General features: G+C 35.3%; 1 protein-coding gene across 1 annotated transcript in view; it reads right to left on the bottom strand.

Moving 5' to 3' along the window:
• CPEB3 (cytoplasmic polyadenylation element binding protein 3) overlaps positions 1 to 17,934 on the bottom strand; it is a 72,595-nt gene that overhangs the window by 28,771 nt on the left and 25,890 nt on the right. Inside the window, exons 4-6 of the mRNA XM_017725862.1 lie at positions 14,049 to 14,105; positions 4,665 to 4,688; positions 2 to 36 (exon numbers count right to left, since the gene is read on the bottom strand). Of these exons, the coding sequence (XP_017581351.1) occupies positions 2 to 36; positions 4,665 to 4,688; positions 14,049 to 14,105 (116 nt within the window). The remainder of the gene's footprint in view (position 1; positions 37 to 4,664; positions 4,689 to 14,048; positions 14,106 to 17,934) is intronic.

The following is a 17,934-nucleotide window of genomic DNA, read 5'->3' as shown; positions in this document are numbered from 1 at the left end:
GGAAGCCATCTTCAAAAGGCAAGAGTGAAGACCGATCTGGAACAGATTTTGTAGGATCTAGAGTTAATGTTATTTCCTGGAGAATGAAATATTTCAGTAAAAAACTTTTCCTTTTACTCTTTTACTTCAACAGAATTTGCATTAAAGGACCCAGCTAGGTGGTCTAGTTGTCCAATTCATGTTCATTAGTATCATTTCTATTTTTCCAAGAGTGTATTACCCTTACAAGACAATAAAACTAATTTAGCTTTAAAACAAACCCTTGCAAATGGATAACGATGAAAAACAAATTATCTGATGAAATTACATGTCATAGCTATAGAAAAACCTTTTCAAGATTTACATTTCAAACCAAGTATTAGAGATTTACACCTTCCATAACAGATCTTGAAGGAATGATTTTAAGATCCCTCAAGCCACTGCACTGCAGAGCAGGACAGTCCTTTGAGTGCTCTACAGGATCCTGACAATAAGGGCTGCAGCACTTCCACCTCCACAGAACACAGGCCCACGCTGAGCAGCGGGGCAAGCAGCAAAATAAACATGAAAAAGCGTTGGCTTGTGGATATTAAACAGGTAGTGAAGAAACTTAGCAAACAAGAAAAAAAATCTTGTTAAATAAAAGAACTTGCACTTGAAGGAAAACATTGTTAGCTAGAACAGCCTGTCAGACTGTTTGTTCCTCAGAGTTAAAACATCCTCTCAGTAATGAATGAGCAAAATCAACATAAATGGCTACTACTGAGTTTTCTAATGAAAAGTAAAGAATTTATTTGTAACCATCTGATACAATTAACTTGTCGCTACTACTACCAAAGTATACACACATTATCTTAAGAAGAGATTTATTAACAAAGAAGATAAAAATATTCAAAGACTGCAAATAAGCAACACTGTAGAACATGCCAACTTTAGAGTTTAACACTTCCCTATACCTGAGCTGAAAAATAAGTCCTGCAATATAAAGAGAGGTATAAATGGGAACCACACCTCAACTCTGAAAAGGCTACTTGTCCACTCATATCATGGAGGATTGATCCCAGGGATGGAAATTAATTAATTGATACAAACAGTTTATATGGGGGTTGATTACAAATATAAATGTATTTATACTTTTCTAAGTGCACAGAATTAAATTCAAAGGTAATAAATCACATGAAACTGACTTAGCAAGACCTAAGGATTAATACCATACTGGCATTAACAGCACAGGGAAGTGAAGGACAAAAAACCAGAAGTGAGGAGAAAAATCAAGACAGAGGGACAGCAGTCAGAAAAACATACACACTGAAAATATCAGTAATTGTCTCCGGTAGTAAAGGACAAATTACAAAAAGAAGCAGTAATCCTGTATATGGAAAACAAGTTAACAAAATCAGGAAAGATGCTCTCACTGACACACACCACCAGCCTGATTTTTTTACGAACATCAGGTACTAGAAAAGTGTTGATTAAAAAGAATATATTGCATGTTAAACACTGACAGAGATCACAGACACAAAAATCCACTGAAGCAAAAATCCTTCTGTGCTTTTACACATCAACATAAAAGACAGGGTAAACGCCACAATCAGAGAAGGATGTAGAGATGCTGCCTTTCAAAGGCTTGTCAGAAATGGTGGGTTTAGAGCATAAAACAGGAAAGACTTTTGATGAATATTCCATTAATGGACAAATATGTATAAACATATGCATTTCAACATAATAGAGAACATTTGCATGAGAGAAAAAATAATTAAGAATAGTACAACTGTGTAAAAATACCAAATCAGAACACATTGAAAAGCAGGAAATCTGAAAATATCTGTAAGAGATTGACATTACTGAAGAGCTAAATCATCTTCCAATTCCTGCCCATCAACCTACTTTCTTGTAAAAAAGTAAACAAACAACAAACATGAGCCATTAGTGGAAGATGACATATCAAATTAATAACAAGGTGTCCAATGAAAATACAGATCTGCAGAAGAGACTGAGGTCTGAAGGAAATAATAAAAACTCAGAGCAGCTTAGAAAGCAAGGTCACCTCTAAGCACCATGCCAGATGCTTGGCGGTCTACAGGCACTGCACTCACCTTAAATAAATGCAAACAATGTTCTATAATTTTATAGTTAAGTATAGAGCTAAATGTATAAAGTATCCATTTAAAATAATGGAAAGCATACAGACAAGGGAATAGGCAATGACTGTTCATGGTCTTCTCCACTAAGGGAAAAATAAACTGCATTGAACATAATCAGTACATGCCAAGGCTGAAAAAAGCAAGGCAAACTCTGGAAACCCTTGCTACAAGACTTTTTGGGATGTTGAAAAATTTATGTAGGCTTAGAAAAGGGAATGAGTAGAAACAAGAAAAAAATGCAATCTAAAGCAATAAATATTGAAACATCACCTCAAAAAAACCCCAGGGGCAAATTTCTGGGAGAACACTATGGAAAGGCATCACTTAATGCACTTTTTTTGTAACATACTCCTGTACCCCTCCCTGGGCATCTCTGAGTTGTCAGTGTAGCAAAATAGTTTGGGCTGATTTCCCACAGCGGTGCTTACATCTGTACCTGAAAAACTGGTTGTAAAAGTTAAAAACCAAGGTACCAAGAACATGACTCAACAGCTCTAAACATGATACATACAAAGAAATGCTCATCTCTTTTCTCAAAGGAAACAGAGAATCAAGTAGAGAACTGAGAGTTCACGGCAAGCCTCAAGAAATGTCTGAGAAAACCTCTTCTCACTGAAGATGCTTAGTCACAGTAACAGAATCAAACACTAATTAAAATATCCAACTGTAACAAACATGAAATGAGTCCTTGCACAGGCTGGCCTCTGGTTACTCTGCATATTATCCCGATGCAAATGGTAAAAACAATAATAGAGAGGGATATATGAGAATATTAGATAACCAACACATTTTTTTAACACACTGTTGTAGGGCTCATGGTTCTTAAGGTTAAGAAAGCTCAAAACTAACATTATAAAAGTCAAGGTAATCATAAAGCATGAACATCACAGACTTTAATACGAATGAGGCAAGTCAAAATCCCTAACATAAATTATAAGACACACACAAATCTACTTGTTAGTATGGAAAAGCCTGAATTTCATACAGGAAACGAGTCTTGTGTAGTGAAGCATGCTTTTTGGTAGTGAGAAAAAAAGTCTGAAAAGCCAGCATATTCAGAACTCGTTTGCCCTGTTTTGCCTTCACTAAAGTTTGTATAAAACAGCCTAAACCATATTCATCACAATTACTTCCACATTATTGTATTTTGCTTCTACAAGTAAACATGAGTTGCAAGTAGTTGATAGTGTCCTACTGATTCCTACCTCCTTTCCTACTTTGGTACCATTTGATTAATCTGGACACACTTGCCACAATCTTAAAATAAAATTAATCAGTGTTTACATGCTCAGAGAGTATACCTTACTGTATACTCCACATACTTCCCAATTTGTTTCAGTACCATGAAAGCACTGAAAAAGTGTAAGTATTAGAATGCTTTCAACGTCTGTTAACAGTAGCCTGAGCTCTGGAGGTGGTGAAAAATTGGAAGGTCAGTTTGTGAAGAAAACTAAAGCTGAAACAAAAGATTCAAGTTATCAAACACTAAAACGAGGCTCAAATTCTTTATTACAAACTGTGTTAATACAGCCTGTACAGCCTACCACCTCAATACATACACATATGCAAATTACAAGCCCTTAAGACACTATTGGCCTGTGTGATGGATACATCTGTCTCCAAAGTTCTTCACAAACATGGTGCAAATTCTACATTTGGAAAAGGAAGCAATGTCACCTGCAGAGTTGCCAGAGAACTTCATGGAAAGGAAGATAAAATTAAGTTTAATGCTAAAGTACCCCACGCAGGTGACACTGCCTAAATAATTGTTAAAAGCTGCTATTTTCACTGTTATTTTCTCAGTAACAACCAGTCTGTGTAAACTACAGCACAGTACATAAATATAAGCTGCATTAGTTGCTTGCTCAGTAGTCAGCTATTGGACTTGCTATTGTCCTTGTTCATTCATCTCTCAGAATAAACTGATATGCAGCACTGTACATTTATAAAATATTTTCAGTTTGCTTTTATGTTGTAAGGGTTGTCTATGATGAAATACAGTTAAAATGTGCTCAAATAATGTATCTTTTCAAAATTATTATCAATATTCACTGTTGAGGACAGTTACTAGTATTGGTATGCACACATGTCCTACCTGAGGCAATTCAATGTAATAAAGTGTAATATTCAGCAAAAGCTGTTACGGGTAAGAAAAAAAGTAATTTTCAAATGTTCAATGCAACAGTTAAACATTGCACTTCTACAAAACAAACAAACACCAAACATAAACCCAAAACCAATCTTTTTTTGGAACTCTACACACATCAAGTCACAAACAGGTGTCACGAGAATCTTTACATTCAGTCATCCTCCAGGTCTCTCGTAATAGCAACACACTTTAAGTTATCAGCTCAGAATCATCTTTGCTTTAAGATGCTGTTAAAAGGGAGCTGTTTTGCAAGGGAAGAATATGAGATTGATTTATATGAAGCAATTGATCAATTAAATAATGTAAAAATTGGTAACATCATCTTATCACAAGAAAACTAGATTTATTTCTCCCACTATTCAGCAAACAAAACATTTAGTAAATACTTTTACCTCTTCTCCGCCCATAGCTCCTGGCTGCATGTAAACACAGAAGAAAATTGTCGGTACAGCTGTCATTAGATTTAGCTCCAAAAGCAATGAAAATGTAGCTTCTACCTCTTCTCTTTTCCCCCTCCCACCATAAAGAAGGAAAAGACATTTAAAAAGTGCAAGATGAAATTCAAACAACCCAAGACGAGAAAAAAAGGTGAAGATGATACAGCCAGGGAAAAACCAAAACAAAACCCAACATACCTGCTGTGCAAATTTTCTATATAGCAAAGGTACTAAAAAAATCAGGCATATCAGACAGTATTATAAAATAATAATTTAGGATTATGGTTTTAAGAGGTAATAAACATCACCAACAGTAATCCTAATTAAAAGAACTCATTTTGCATTTTACTAAATAGTTGTGGAGAACGTTTTCCAATTATGTTTCAGTTTAACTAATTAACCATATGTAAGTATTAAAATCCTACTAAAACAACATGAACTCAATAGCCAGCATGTTTAGATGAATAAAACTAGATTGACAAAATGCCTTCATAACTACCAGAATTAACACAGCATTTCAATGAGACATGCATCAATGGCAAATCCACAATGTTGGACAACTTCAGAACCGTATTTCATGATGTAATGGGAAATGCAAAAACCAGTATTTTTGAGCTGAAATTTTAGAAAGATGGAAAATAGCCTGGAAAACATGTGTCTTCTACACAGGATCTCTGATCTATCACAAAAGACATCTGTCCTTCCAAGGTAATCAAATGTGGAAGGCTAGGGATCAAGCAGGGTTTTTCAACACAAGTAAGCTCACCTAAGGGGTAACAGAGCTTTGTTTTGTTTCTTTCTCTCTTCATTGTAACACTCTCAGTGTTCCTACTCCTTCCCAACCCCATCTCTTATCTCCCAAACTAACACAGTGCCTTCTGGTCCTGTCCTACACACCCAGGTGTCCCACCAGACCCCTCAGTATTCCCTGTCTACTTTTCTTTTGACTGAGGGGCCCCAGGGCTACCCAGAGCAATGCTCACCCTCCTTCAGCACAGGCACCTCTCTTCTACCCAAGCAGCTTCTTCCTCAAGCCCTGAAGAAACACCATACACCTACATCTTTTTTCTTCCACTATCCATGAGGTCACAAAAAGGCAACTACGAGTATGTCATTAGGGGGATTAAAAAATTTCAAGGGCTATGATGAACTGCCCTTCATGTTTAGCATGAAGACAGCAGGAGTGGTTTGTGTGAACAGGTACTCAGCCACAGTGAGGTGTTTGGTAAGCCCTGAGAGAGACTCTGCTTCTTGCATAGCAGGCAATGGTGAGAATTAACACTAGAGTTGGCTTTGCAGCAAGAATAAAATTAGTCCTCCTTCTTTCTAGTTACTGCCATATTTTATTAGTTATTATGATGGCAAACAATCATTGTCAGATCTCTTGTAGCAAGTCCTTGTCTTGATGAATGCCCACATTCCCAAAAAAAGCATGTATCAAGGTATAGTTATGCACACATTCTGAAAGCAATTTATCTGAAAGAGGTTTTTCAGAATGTTACCAATCTAAAAATTAAATAAAGGAGAATTATTGCAGTATGAGATGGAAGAGACTCATGTGTTTCTTCTGAAGAAAACAAAGCTTTAAATGCTTAATGTAAACTTTCAGGCTCTGATCAAGATTAGTACATGAGGGCAGAAATCTACCACAGACTTCTGTAAATTCTAGAATACCCTATTGCTATTCATGTATAATAACACTTAAATGCAATACTTCACTGCAGAATAATACTTTTATCCTATATTTGCATCCACACACAATCTTTATGTCTATAAAAGTTACTGAAAGTCACTGAAGGTATATTTGCCTTGTAAATTCCAGGGGCAATTCACTTAAACAGGAAGACAGGCAAGTCAGTTTTTGCTGATTTAAAAACATTGCATTACATTTAAATACTCAAAGAAAGTGAAGTTTCACCATTGTTATTTATATTTTGTATATGATACATATATATATAAAAAATACACATATTTATATATATATAAAATTATCTCAGTTTCAACTGGTATTTATATTAAAATGTTACTTTTTTCCCAAAAGGCTGAGAGTTATTCAGCACGACAACTTCAGAATGCCAATGCACACTTCATTGTGTTGCTTACACAGAATGCAAATGTGAAATTTGAATGTGTCATTTGAAACAAGTTAATTAAAAAATACCCATCTTGTTCACTGCCTCCACTTTGAGTAAATATTTTAGAAAGTAAACAATTTAGAAATTATTCTTGAATGAAGATATTTGGGAGCAAATAAGAAGATTACTGCACTATTACAATGAAATTACCAGAGCTACATATCTGAAGTTACTTTCTCTCTTGGGCAATTCCAACAGAAGACAAAAAAAGACTGGGAGCTCCTAAAATTGTACCCACACCAATGCATCTGCTCCCCATATACTGGTTTTGGTGCCACATATAAATGTCCTTTTGCACAGAAACCATCTCCTGAAATGTTTCTGAATTCAACACAAGTGATTCTTTCCTAGGTACCTCCTAGATCATTACAGTATTAAGGAAAACACATGATGATGAGCACATTTTCCCATGTAAAAAGTGCACTGATGGATTGTGCAGCTCACAGCAGGATCATCCCTGCATTGGTGTTTGTCCATCCGTAGCAACGTTCTGTAACTGTCAGGTACAAAGTTACATAACTGCTGTGTCCCAAATTGCCTGTCCTCAAATGCAAAGGAACAACAGATTCTTTTTCGCCCACTGATAACTCTCCTGAAACTATTAACTCACCTCATCCCAGAAGCTGAGTGTATTTTTATGAACATGAAACTGTATAATGAAGGACAGAACTTTACACTTTTAACAAACAACCAGAACAAACTCTCCAAACCTCGAATCTTGCAATGCAATCAAGTAAACTTAGTGTTAATGCTTTGGAATTCCCCAAAGCCTGCAGCTAAGATTACCCATTGTTGAAATAAATCAAAACCCACTCAAATGAACTGCTCAGATTTTAACTGCATCTCAAGGCTACATGAAACTGATGAAAAAGAACTTTTCTGGGGTTTTTTCATTGTTTTATTATAATATGGGATTGAAACTGCACCTTGTATTTGTATCAAAAATTAGCAGTCCTAGGAAAAAACAAATTTGTGAATCCGTAAAACATTAACTCAAAAGGACTAGATCTACGTGCTTTCCATAACATAACTAAAAATGAATCTGATAAGGTAATTTCAAATTTAGAAATAGGTGACAACATTTATTTGTATTATCACATTTTATGGAAGACTTTATAGAAAGTATTTTGAGATTTTAAAGAACATTCTTTCTTCACTTCTGGTATTTATTTTGTTCATGCAATTATGTGTCCACAATATCAAAGATGCACACTTCAAGGAAATCTTAAAGACACATCTTAAATTGACTTAAAGTAGCATTACCTCTATGAAAAAAAAGAAATCAATGTTCCCAGACTAGAAATTTTGGATCTATACTGGCTAAAGGAAAGTTTATTTGACAAGACTGGGAACCTCCTTGATTTACAGGGTACCAGAATCTTAGTTCTAGCTTGGAACACTCATTTGTATTCTTGAAGCAGTCAGCAGTTCAGAACAATACTTGCTTTAGGACATTATGAGTTATGCAATGATTTTCTGAGATCAGAAAGGAAAATATGTCAAGCTTTTGCTTTTGAACAGAGGGTCTCTGAAGTTCTTAGGGATCTGGAAGTTTACAAGTGAATTAAAATACCAGTGAAAATGCATTCATGAACTGAGGGAAGGTGGTAGAATTGAGTATAATTATGCAATGTGTTTTTCCACAACAGAGGGATCATATAGAAGAATTGCAAAGATGATGGACACTCATCTACAAGTGGTTCAGAAAGTGGTTCTCAATTTCTGCAGATAGATGAGCTGGATGTGCAGATGGGCAGTACAATAATTTGGTTACATGAACCTCAGCAGTCCCTTTCGGTTGATTCTTCTCCAATACTAACAATGCAAGTGTTACAGCAATCTCCCTGCTAACATATGCTCACATACATATAAAACTGAATCCCATAATCAGAAAAACACTATCTACATGAAAGCTGTATGCAGTTAAGTCCCACACATAAGCCTCAAACACTTGATCAAACACATGAACTGCATTCAATACCCCAAACCAGCTTAGGTGTCCCTTCCTGAGGCATACAAGCAGCCAAGCAACTGTGCAATAGGGAAGGTTTATGTATTTTTATCTCTTTGTTTTAGTTAAAAAAAAAAAATCTGTTAACAATAAAACTCACATTTTTAACAGCCAGGCTGCTTCATCTCTTCTAGCATCATATATAATGCTCATGGAGTAGCCTGGCAAATCTTAAAATTCAGAGGAAACAGATGGCACTAACCCACAATAGAGAGGTTCACGAAGATGAAAGGAAAGCACATTGGTGAGCTTGCGAGGCAGGAAAAATGGTGGGGAAAACAAACAAACAAGAAGTTATTAAAGAGCTACCAAGTTGGATTAAGAGGAAGACAATTTAGGAAATCTTCCTTTGCTAGAAAAAGCCTTTAGCAGCCACTGATTAGAGATATTGCCTTCAGTAACAGCCAAATCAGATCTCTGGAAGTGCAGATGCCAATATAAAAAACTGAAAGGAAGAAAGAAGAAAAGGCACATACCTACTATTGCTCCCCTGCTTCCCCCTTCACCCTTTTTTAAAATTTAAATAGGTACAGAAGGGACTTTAAGGTATCAGCAAACCCACCTCACAGCCTCCAAGGCATCAATACCAACTGCTCACACAGCTGGTTCTGAAAAACGTAACAAGGTGATGTGTAAAGCAACAGTTCCCACACTCCTCCGAACCCCGCTGCCTCTGCTATGCCACACTTCACAGTCATTTTTTTCCCCTCCAGTTATATTAACTCAGATCTCTTCACAACTAAATCAGGTCTAGTTTTGCAAACCTTATAATTTCCCTCAGTGTTTTTTATTCCTTTCTGTTATTCTATATATGCTCTTAAGCTGGTGACACATTAGTAGCCCAACCTGGCAACTGGGCTGAAGTGTTCAGCAAATTCCTATAGGCAAGAACTAATCTATTAGAAGAGATTGATGCCTCTTGGAATTTAGTCACACATTTGCCCAGAATATTATCACTACCAAAAAAAAGCTTTTATTAGCTATTAAACTGCCAGCCCAAGATCTTGCAAGACGAAAGTAATCCAATAAGATTTCTATTTGGAGCAGTTTATTTCAAGGTATAACAGTAGCATTGGCAAGAATTTTAAATCTAAAATGCTACTTCAGCAACTTTTTTATATCTAAACACTATATGTGTTTGGAAACAACACATCAGAATAGAGGGAGCGCCAAGTACAATAGCTCTTAAGGAGTCAAAGCAATTTTAAAAACAACAGAAGAATGAAAATAAAAAAATGAGATAATTTTGTTGTCATTACACTTCCTGTCATGGCATGACAACTTCCCCACATAAATGGGATTAATAGAACAAAACCAAAATCTCAACACAGACATCTAAAAAGGTGACCCAAATCCTTTCCTTAATGTATTTTTCAAATTATTTTACTCTGAATAAATATAACTAAATTACACTAATGAAAAGAAGAAAAGACAGTCACATGGAGAGCAAATAGTACCAGACCTTACAGATGATGCATTTTTGTATGAGACAAGAATGAACAGTGGAAGCAGATGGAACATTTGAAGCCCAACAGGACTGCAAAGTCACTGTACAGAAGAGCTTTAGGAAAAACAAAATTCCAGCATTTCACAAAGGGGTTTTTCTCATTTTTTTCATTTAACCACCTTTAGACCACATTTATTTTATGGAAGATTGTTTGGGATTCTGGCACAACACTTCAGTACTTCCTTATAGAGATCACACACCCTCATTTTTTCCCATCTTCCTTTTTCACCTGCCACACTTCTCTCCCACTGAAGTTATTGTGGCTTTCTGGAGTTCCCAAGAAGCATTAAAGACAGCTCACCACCTACCACGTAGGTGACTCTGTATTCATGCTGATCATTCACTCCTAGTTACTCAGCTAACTAGAAAGGAGCACATATTCAGACAAAGCAATGCCTGCAGAAATGTATGGCTACAAATGGTATTGAATATTAGCAAGAGAAGGGATGGAGGACACCTCAGAGTTAAATTTATGCCACATTTCCCCTACAAATTACAGTATCAATTATTTTAATAAGGTGCTGTAGATGGAAGTTTATAAAAATTCTTCTGTTTAGCTCAGTATGAATGATACTACTAAAAAATTACTTAATGTCACTAATTGATTAAAACACCATTTCAATTAGAGGAATTTCATTTAGATCTAGCACAGACAAAAGCTATACCATCTCCCCTTTAAAAATGCTTCCAAGCTAATATTTGCATCTTCCTTTTGTTTAGATGTTCTTTAGGATTATGCTCAGATCTCTCTGAATATTTGAGCACTGCATTCCTCAACAGAAGCCTAATTCTGAATTTCAAGAGCACTTATTATATAAACATGTTTATGCACATGTGCAAACTGTATGAACACAAGCATAATGCCACTAATGACACAGAGATTCACAATAATTACGCACTTTAAAGAAATCTCTTTTATCCCATGAATTTAATTATTTCAGAAATCAGTTTTTTAAGATGGTGATGATTTAGCCTTGCACAATGATGAACAAAATGGTGACAGCATGCTTCCCCCATGCTGCCAGCTAAGCAACACCTTCCCTCAGACCAAACAATGCCCTCCAACATTAAGAGACAGCAGCTCAAGACAGGCAGGCAGGAAAATCCCCGGTTTCAAAAGGCTGTAATGAGTAAGCAGGAATAACAGCTGAAGTACAGTTGAAAGTGCTGCCACAGAGGATAAGAAGGAGATAGAGACAAACATCCCCCAGAAAACTTCCCCTCTCCCTACAACATGTGAAGTTTTGCATTGCTGTTGGCATGAGCATATGTTGTCTTCCAACTTCAAAAGATTGCCTACATTGTCAGTGTGAAATTGAGCTTTGAGTAATAAATCTTAAAGATTATTACTATGTCTTCACAGGAAAAGAGAAAAATGCTTAGGAAGCAATGACTATAAATAGAATGTGAAGGTTGGATTTGCAGACTCAGCAGACTATGTTTAGTTTCACAGAAATTAAACACAGATATGGCAAGTATTATGATTTAAAGATATTACATAAGTTCTCAAAATTATTCCAAAAAATACTGTGATGAAGTATCTTTTGGGAATTTTTATTTTACTTATTTTGTATCTTTTAACCCAAATCATAGCCATTCCAGCACAGAAAAGAATACTTCTTCTTGAACTAATTTTCTTTGCTATATTTCCCCACAACAAAGGTAATGGATGACATGGGAATTACCTAGTTCTAAATTTTTCAAGTTGAGCTGCATACAAAAAAGAATTTCAATCACAGAAAGTAATTTTTAAGCTTTTGTACTTGAATATTTGCTTTTATTCTTAGCTCTTGAAAGATCTAAAAGCAAAACCCAACAGGTTTCAATAATTCTAGCTTAGGGCTCTTATTGATGGCCAGAAATGGTATGGCCTTGCCTAGTAAAGAAATAAAGGGAGAAGAGTTGCAGAAGAGGAAAAATATATGGGAACTTATTCAGACTTTTGATTTGTGATTAATTTCATTTTTCATAAATTGCATGTTTATGATTCTGGGCTTATTTAAGTCTTTAAACAGTCAATACTTCAATAAACCCATAATATTTTAAGTAGTGCAAATGCCTAAATATATTTCATTTCAGTCCCTCAGTTAGCTATGTTGATATTTTAACCATGTACCAGGACTCTAGCTTCAAAAGATCATTGGTTTTATAAACTATTAGAGTATCTGTCTGCTGTAAAAATTTCAAAGAAATTAGGAAAAAGTTTTTTTCATTATTTTCATTAGAAAGAAACCAGAATAAAGCACATCATTAATTTAAGATAAAAGCAAGTTGTCCCAAAATAGTGTAACTTTTCATTTCAGTTTTTCATCCCCATCTTTCAAAAATCACTATTAGACTTTGGAGGAAATACTACTATGTATTTCATCATAACTGTCAATTTTTAAAGGTAACTCAAAATTCAATCATAATAACCCATCTTCACAAATGTATTTCTGTTGCAGTTAGCTTGTTGAAATGCCCACTTTAGAACAACAAATACATTCTGAGACCAGAACTCATGTCAAACACCTGACAACTGTACTGTGTAGAACTTATTTACACACACACAGAGGCATGAACAGCTTCCTCTTTTAATAAAGTCTTTAATAAAACAAAACATTTCTCCTAGTTAATAACTTGATTTCCCAAAATTTCATGTGCCATAAGAAAATCGGGCTTACATGCTAACTACGACAACAAAATCTCCCCAAAGTATCACCTCACCATTAACAGTATAAAACTAAGAAGAGCACGAGCTAAGTCATAAAGGTTCCAAAAGCTGGCCTTTAAAGCCAAGTGTTAAACACCTTGCATCTTGCCTATGACAAATTTTCAGTTCTTCACATCTGTAAATTATTCTTTGCTTGGTACTACACAAAAAACCCCTGCAGTTTTCAGCTATACTCAGTCTAACTTACATAGTGTGTAGTGGGTTGAAGTGGGGTTTTTTGAAAGGCAAAAAATTTTAGAGAAGTTTGTAAATAACCCTAACATGTCTAATACAACATTGTAAACAAAAATGGACATTTCAAAATAGTCAGCATTTCTCAGGATTAGACCGACAAATACTCTGCTTTGCACAATTCAGTTCAGCATTATGCTGGTGGTGCCTCACACCCTGTCCCCCACCCTCCCCATATAGGAACTGTCTTCCAGGTCCATTCTGCCAAGTTTTTTTGAATCCATATGTTCATGACTGGAATTTTAATTTTACTTTTATTTCCTGACACAAAAAATGCAATAATCTCTCAGCGGAGTTTTCCCTCATTATTTAGATGTCTAAACATTCTCTCCATTCCTGTCTACATAATGGAAACCAACAAAGCAAACACCATCAGTCCATGTAATTATATGCAAAACTTGTAACAGCTCATCCCAACAGGAAGAAATATGTCTGGAGAGGTATCAGAAATTAAAGTTACAGCTTTAACACACATACACACCCACAAAAGAGGGAACAAGAGAGACTGTTCTGTAATACTATCTATAGCAGGCATTGTGAAGCTTCCAGTGAAACACATAAAGCCATTACAAAGCTAATATAAAGAATCAGAGGTGATTGATTTATGGAAAACATTTTCAGAGAGAGAACATGAATTTCTGTGCAAACATTACACATATTTATGTCTGATTGTGCAGCTACACACACAATAAGAAATAATATTCAACATGGCAATATAAATCACTAGACATTAACTACTTACTATTAAGAGCCATAATATTGTCTGTTCCTGGATGATGGAAGTTTATTCCCATACGCCCTGCAATGTAAGCAAAAGTTATTTTCAATGGGTTTATTTCAAACTGAATTAAATTCATTAATATGAAAAATTTCTAAAGGGGATGAACAGTCAGGGTAGCTGAATCTTCCACCTGTTGAAGACAACTTCCCAAGAATACACATTTAAAATATTTAACACCACAGTACCTTCAGTATTATGTACTTGAAACACTGAAAATCACAAAATAAACGTTATTTTTAATACATTTCCTTTACTTTTCACTAAGAAAGCATTATGCTTACCCTTTCAAAACAAGGCCTCGAGTTCAACCTTGCTGCAGTTACACCATTTATAGTCGGTTTTCAATAACGAGTACAGCATTGCAAAACTCCATTTAATTGGTAAAAATAAATCACTATTTTTCATACTACATGAAGCACCAGAAGCTCTCAAGTTAACAGATAGCTGGAGAGAGAGTTCTTACCCTGGTTTTGCATTCTTCCCTAAGAATCTTCCATCCTCTACCATTTGAGATAAGACACTAGGTTAGAAGGAGTATCATTCTCAAGCAGTACATTCATATGTACTTTGAAAATTAAATATTCTCGACCCAAAGGAGACTTAGTCCACAGAAACCTACTTTTACTGTTAAAGCAAGAAATGAGCCAACAACAGCACTTCAGATTAGTACTGGATACTATTTAACTGAGATGAAGTATTAGATGTTATCCTGAAGAAACCTTGTCATAGGAGTTTTTAAATTAAACTACCCAAGACAATCTGCAAGCTTTAATTTGTATTAGTCCTTTCCTTGAAAAAGATACAAAAGGATAATTACAGCCATGCAAAAATTTATTTCAACTAAGTAACCTAAGTAACTTTATGTATATAATGTAATTCCATTTCATAGGCTCTTCCTGTCTCTAGGTCTGTGGTTAAGTTTGGGAAGTAAGGAAGAGGTCACTTTACATTTCTTCACTACAGGGACACTCAAATATGGGAGTTCAGGACCCACTCACTGCACTGAAATACCAATAAAATTGTGATGTTCCTGTACTTCTGCAAACCCAAGTTTTAACAAACAAACTCTGGCAAAGCAGAACTGAAGCCAATCCTCTCCAACATTTTTAGTTCCTATTGATAGTCAAAGCCTTCTATTTCCAGTCACTGAAACTGCTGTGCTGTAATGAATATTCTTTCTGAACAGATGCAGCATGAAGTTTCAATATACTTCTGAAACTAAGTCATAAGCAGGTTAAGAAAAGTAAATAAATCTTTTCTTCACATTGAAGTTTTCTCCTTTTAGAACAAAATGCCACCACAATAAGGCTATGAAGCAAAGAGCACCTCCAGAAAGAAGTGGGGAGAGAAGGTAAATAGAATCTCCATTTTTACTTTCCAACTCCTTGAGTAAAGCTTCTTAAAGAGCTGATCTTCATTAACCACTTCACATTTCCTAATTACAGACATAATTCTCCTATACATATTTTCACATTAATCTGGCACTGCAGAAACATTAAAGCTGCTATTATTTCAGTTAGTATAACCTTTGCTAAAATACTTCAGACATCTCTCCAGATGGACATTAATTCCCTTTTCTTTAACAGTGTACTAATGAGTGTGAAGTTACAGGTATTACTTGTAAAAAGAAAAGGTGTCTGTACTAATTTGTACTTCAAAATTATTACTTGGAATAGAAAAAAAGAGAAAAAGTATCTGCTATGAAAAAAAAAGAGTAAATTTTAATGTATAATGTTTGGATGGGCCCTTCTCTTTTCCTTTGCTGAACCAGAAATTCTGCTGTTTGACCAGCTTCAGAAATAGAATCCTATCTGTGACATCTGGGTTTAGTTTTTTCCTCCCTCCAGGCTGTCACCGGACCAGGTGCTGCTTGTGTGACATTTTGTCACCTGCCCTTGGCCTGCTATTTTTAAACTGTTCTTGTCAGCTATCTTTTAAGAGGAGCAGAAAATACAGAGCAGCACAAGCAGAAGGACATGTTCTCACACTGAGCTAAGCCAGCGTGCAGGATAATTCTGTACATCTTCAGAGGTCCCTCGTGCAACTCTACAGAAACACATTAATGGAATCCTTCCAAAACACACCTCTATTAAAAGCATTCAAAAGAGACTGGCAAGACACCAATCACAAAACAATTAATTAATTATGAATAATTATACAGCCTTTCATATTGGCTATAGTGTTTTAATATTTTGTTGCTTGAAGCAAATTATTCAATTGAAAAAAGAGGCCATCTGCAGATTACAAAACTGCATAATTATCTAAGGAACAACAAGGGAGCACAGAAAGGAAATTATAATTTTTTAATTTAAAGGTGCAATGCAGAACTGTGAAGTATAATTAAGAATATGTACTTTCAAAGACCTATTTAGGTGAAACACATAAATGACTACAGGAAAACAATCAATTTTATGAAAATCTTATGTATGTTACCTGAACCTTTATGAAATCTATATAAGCACATATTCTAATTACAGTTTTAAAACAAAACCTCTAGATAAAAGTATTACTTTTCAAGAATATTAAGCACATTAAACAGAAACATAGAGAAGTTAAGAGCACAGAAGTTATGGATTCCAGCAGTTCACTGAAATCATAAATAGCAACCCTTCCAGTAACATCATCCCCAGTACTTGTATTCAGTGTACATCTGCCATTTTCAGTTTGCCTGTCTTGGTTTCATAACTATTTAGTGAGTATATTTTCAATTATATGCTTTTATAACATGCACTCAAGAGTACTGCAGTTAGGCTGCAACAATTATCACTCTTTTACATCTTTTCAATTCCTAGTTTAGAAAGAAAAAAATCTAGTTGTATACTTCTTGCTCTTCAAACACTTCAGAGCATAAATGAAGGCTTAATGACTCTTGTACAGCCCAGGCTGCACTGTTGCTTATCTCACATCATTAAATTTCTTACATTCTCTCTCCTAACAACATTTGGAGAGACTTTTCTGGCTGGACTGCCTGAGTGCCCTGCTGCATGTGCAATATCATACTTGCCATGGCAGAGAGCCCAATTCCTTTTTGGAGCACATCAAGGCTGTGCATCTTCTCTTCTGTATTATACTGGAAATGAGATGCTAAATAGAATTTGACTTTACCTTGATCTTTGTAAAAGAGAGTAATGATCTTGAATGAATTCTGAAATCTTTCTAACAACTTAAGGAAGTATACCCTTCCCACATATGAACCTTTATTGATTCTTTTGCAAATAATTTTTTTTTAATTGTGTAGATAATTTTGAGTTACATGATCGGTTTTGAGAAATAATATTGTTCTGGAAATAGCAAACATGAGTATCAGAGACAGTTTTACCACTATTGCATTTCTTCTTTTATTAATTTTCTCTTCCTAAGTGCTTTATGGTTTTTTGAACTTGTGTAGCCCTAATCAGCCCCCGGCTATGAATACTCGCATAGTGAAGGACTTTTAAGATTAGAGTTACCTATTCTCATCATTTTCATGTTACAATCAACATTCCAAGAAACAATGTTCATTGCTTGTGTATTGAATAAAACTTCTTGCACTACTATATTTCATGATTTGCACCAAGACTGACCCCTTATACCAATTCAGCAATTAGTATTTGGCATAAGATTTGCTAGAAAATAGCTGGCCTGCTATTGACCTGTCCTGAACTTACTGGGAATGAGAACTTACTGGAAATGAGAACTTTCTCTCACATAATTCTTAAGATCACTGTTGATATCAATTACAATTTATGACTACATAATCCTGTGGCAAGGTCAAATGAAATGGGCAACGGGACTATGTCTGCTCTGTTTCTTTAGTAATAATACCTCCTTTATCAATCTTATCTTTTCTATGATTTCCAAGATGGTG

Source organism: Corvus brachyrhynchos, unplaced genomic scaffold (genome assembly GCF_000691975.1).
Source record: "Corvus brachyrhynchos isolate BGI_N302 unplaced genomic scaffold, ASM69197v1 scaffold61, whole genome shotgun sequence".
NCBI lineage: Eukaryota > Metazoa > Chordata > Aves > Passeriformes > Corvidae > Corvus > Corvus brachyrhynchos.
The sequence above is the reverse complement of the archived record's forward strand: the minus strand, read 5'-3'. Positions and strand labels throughout refer to the sequence as shown.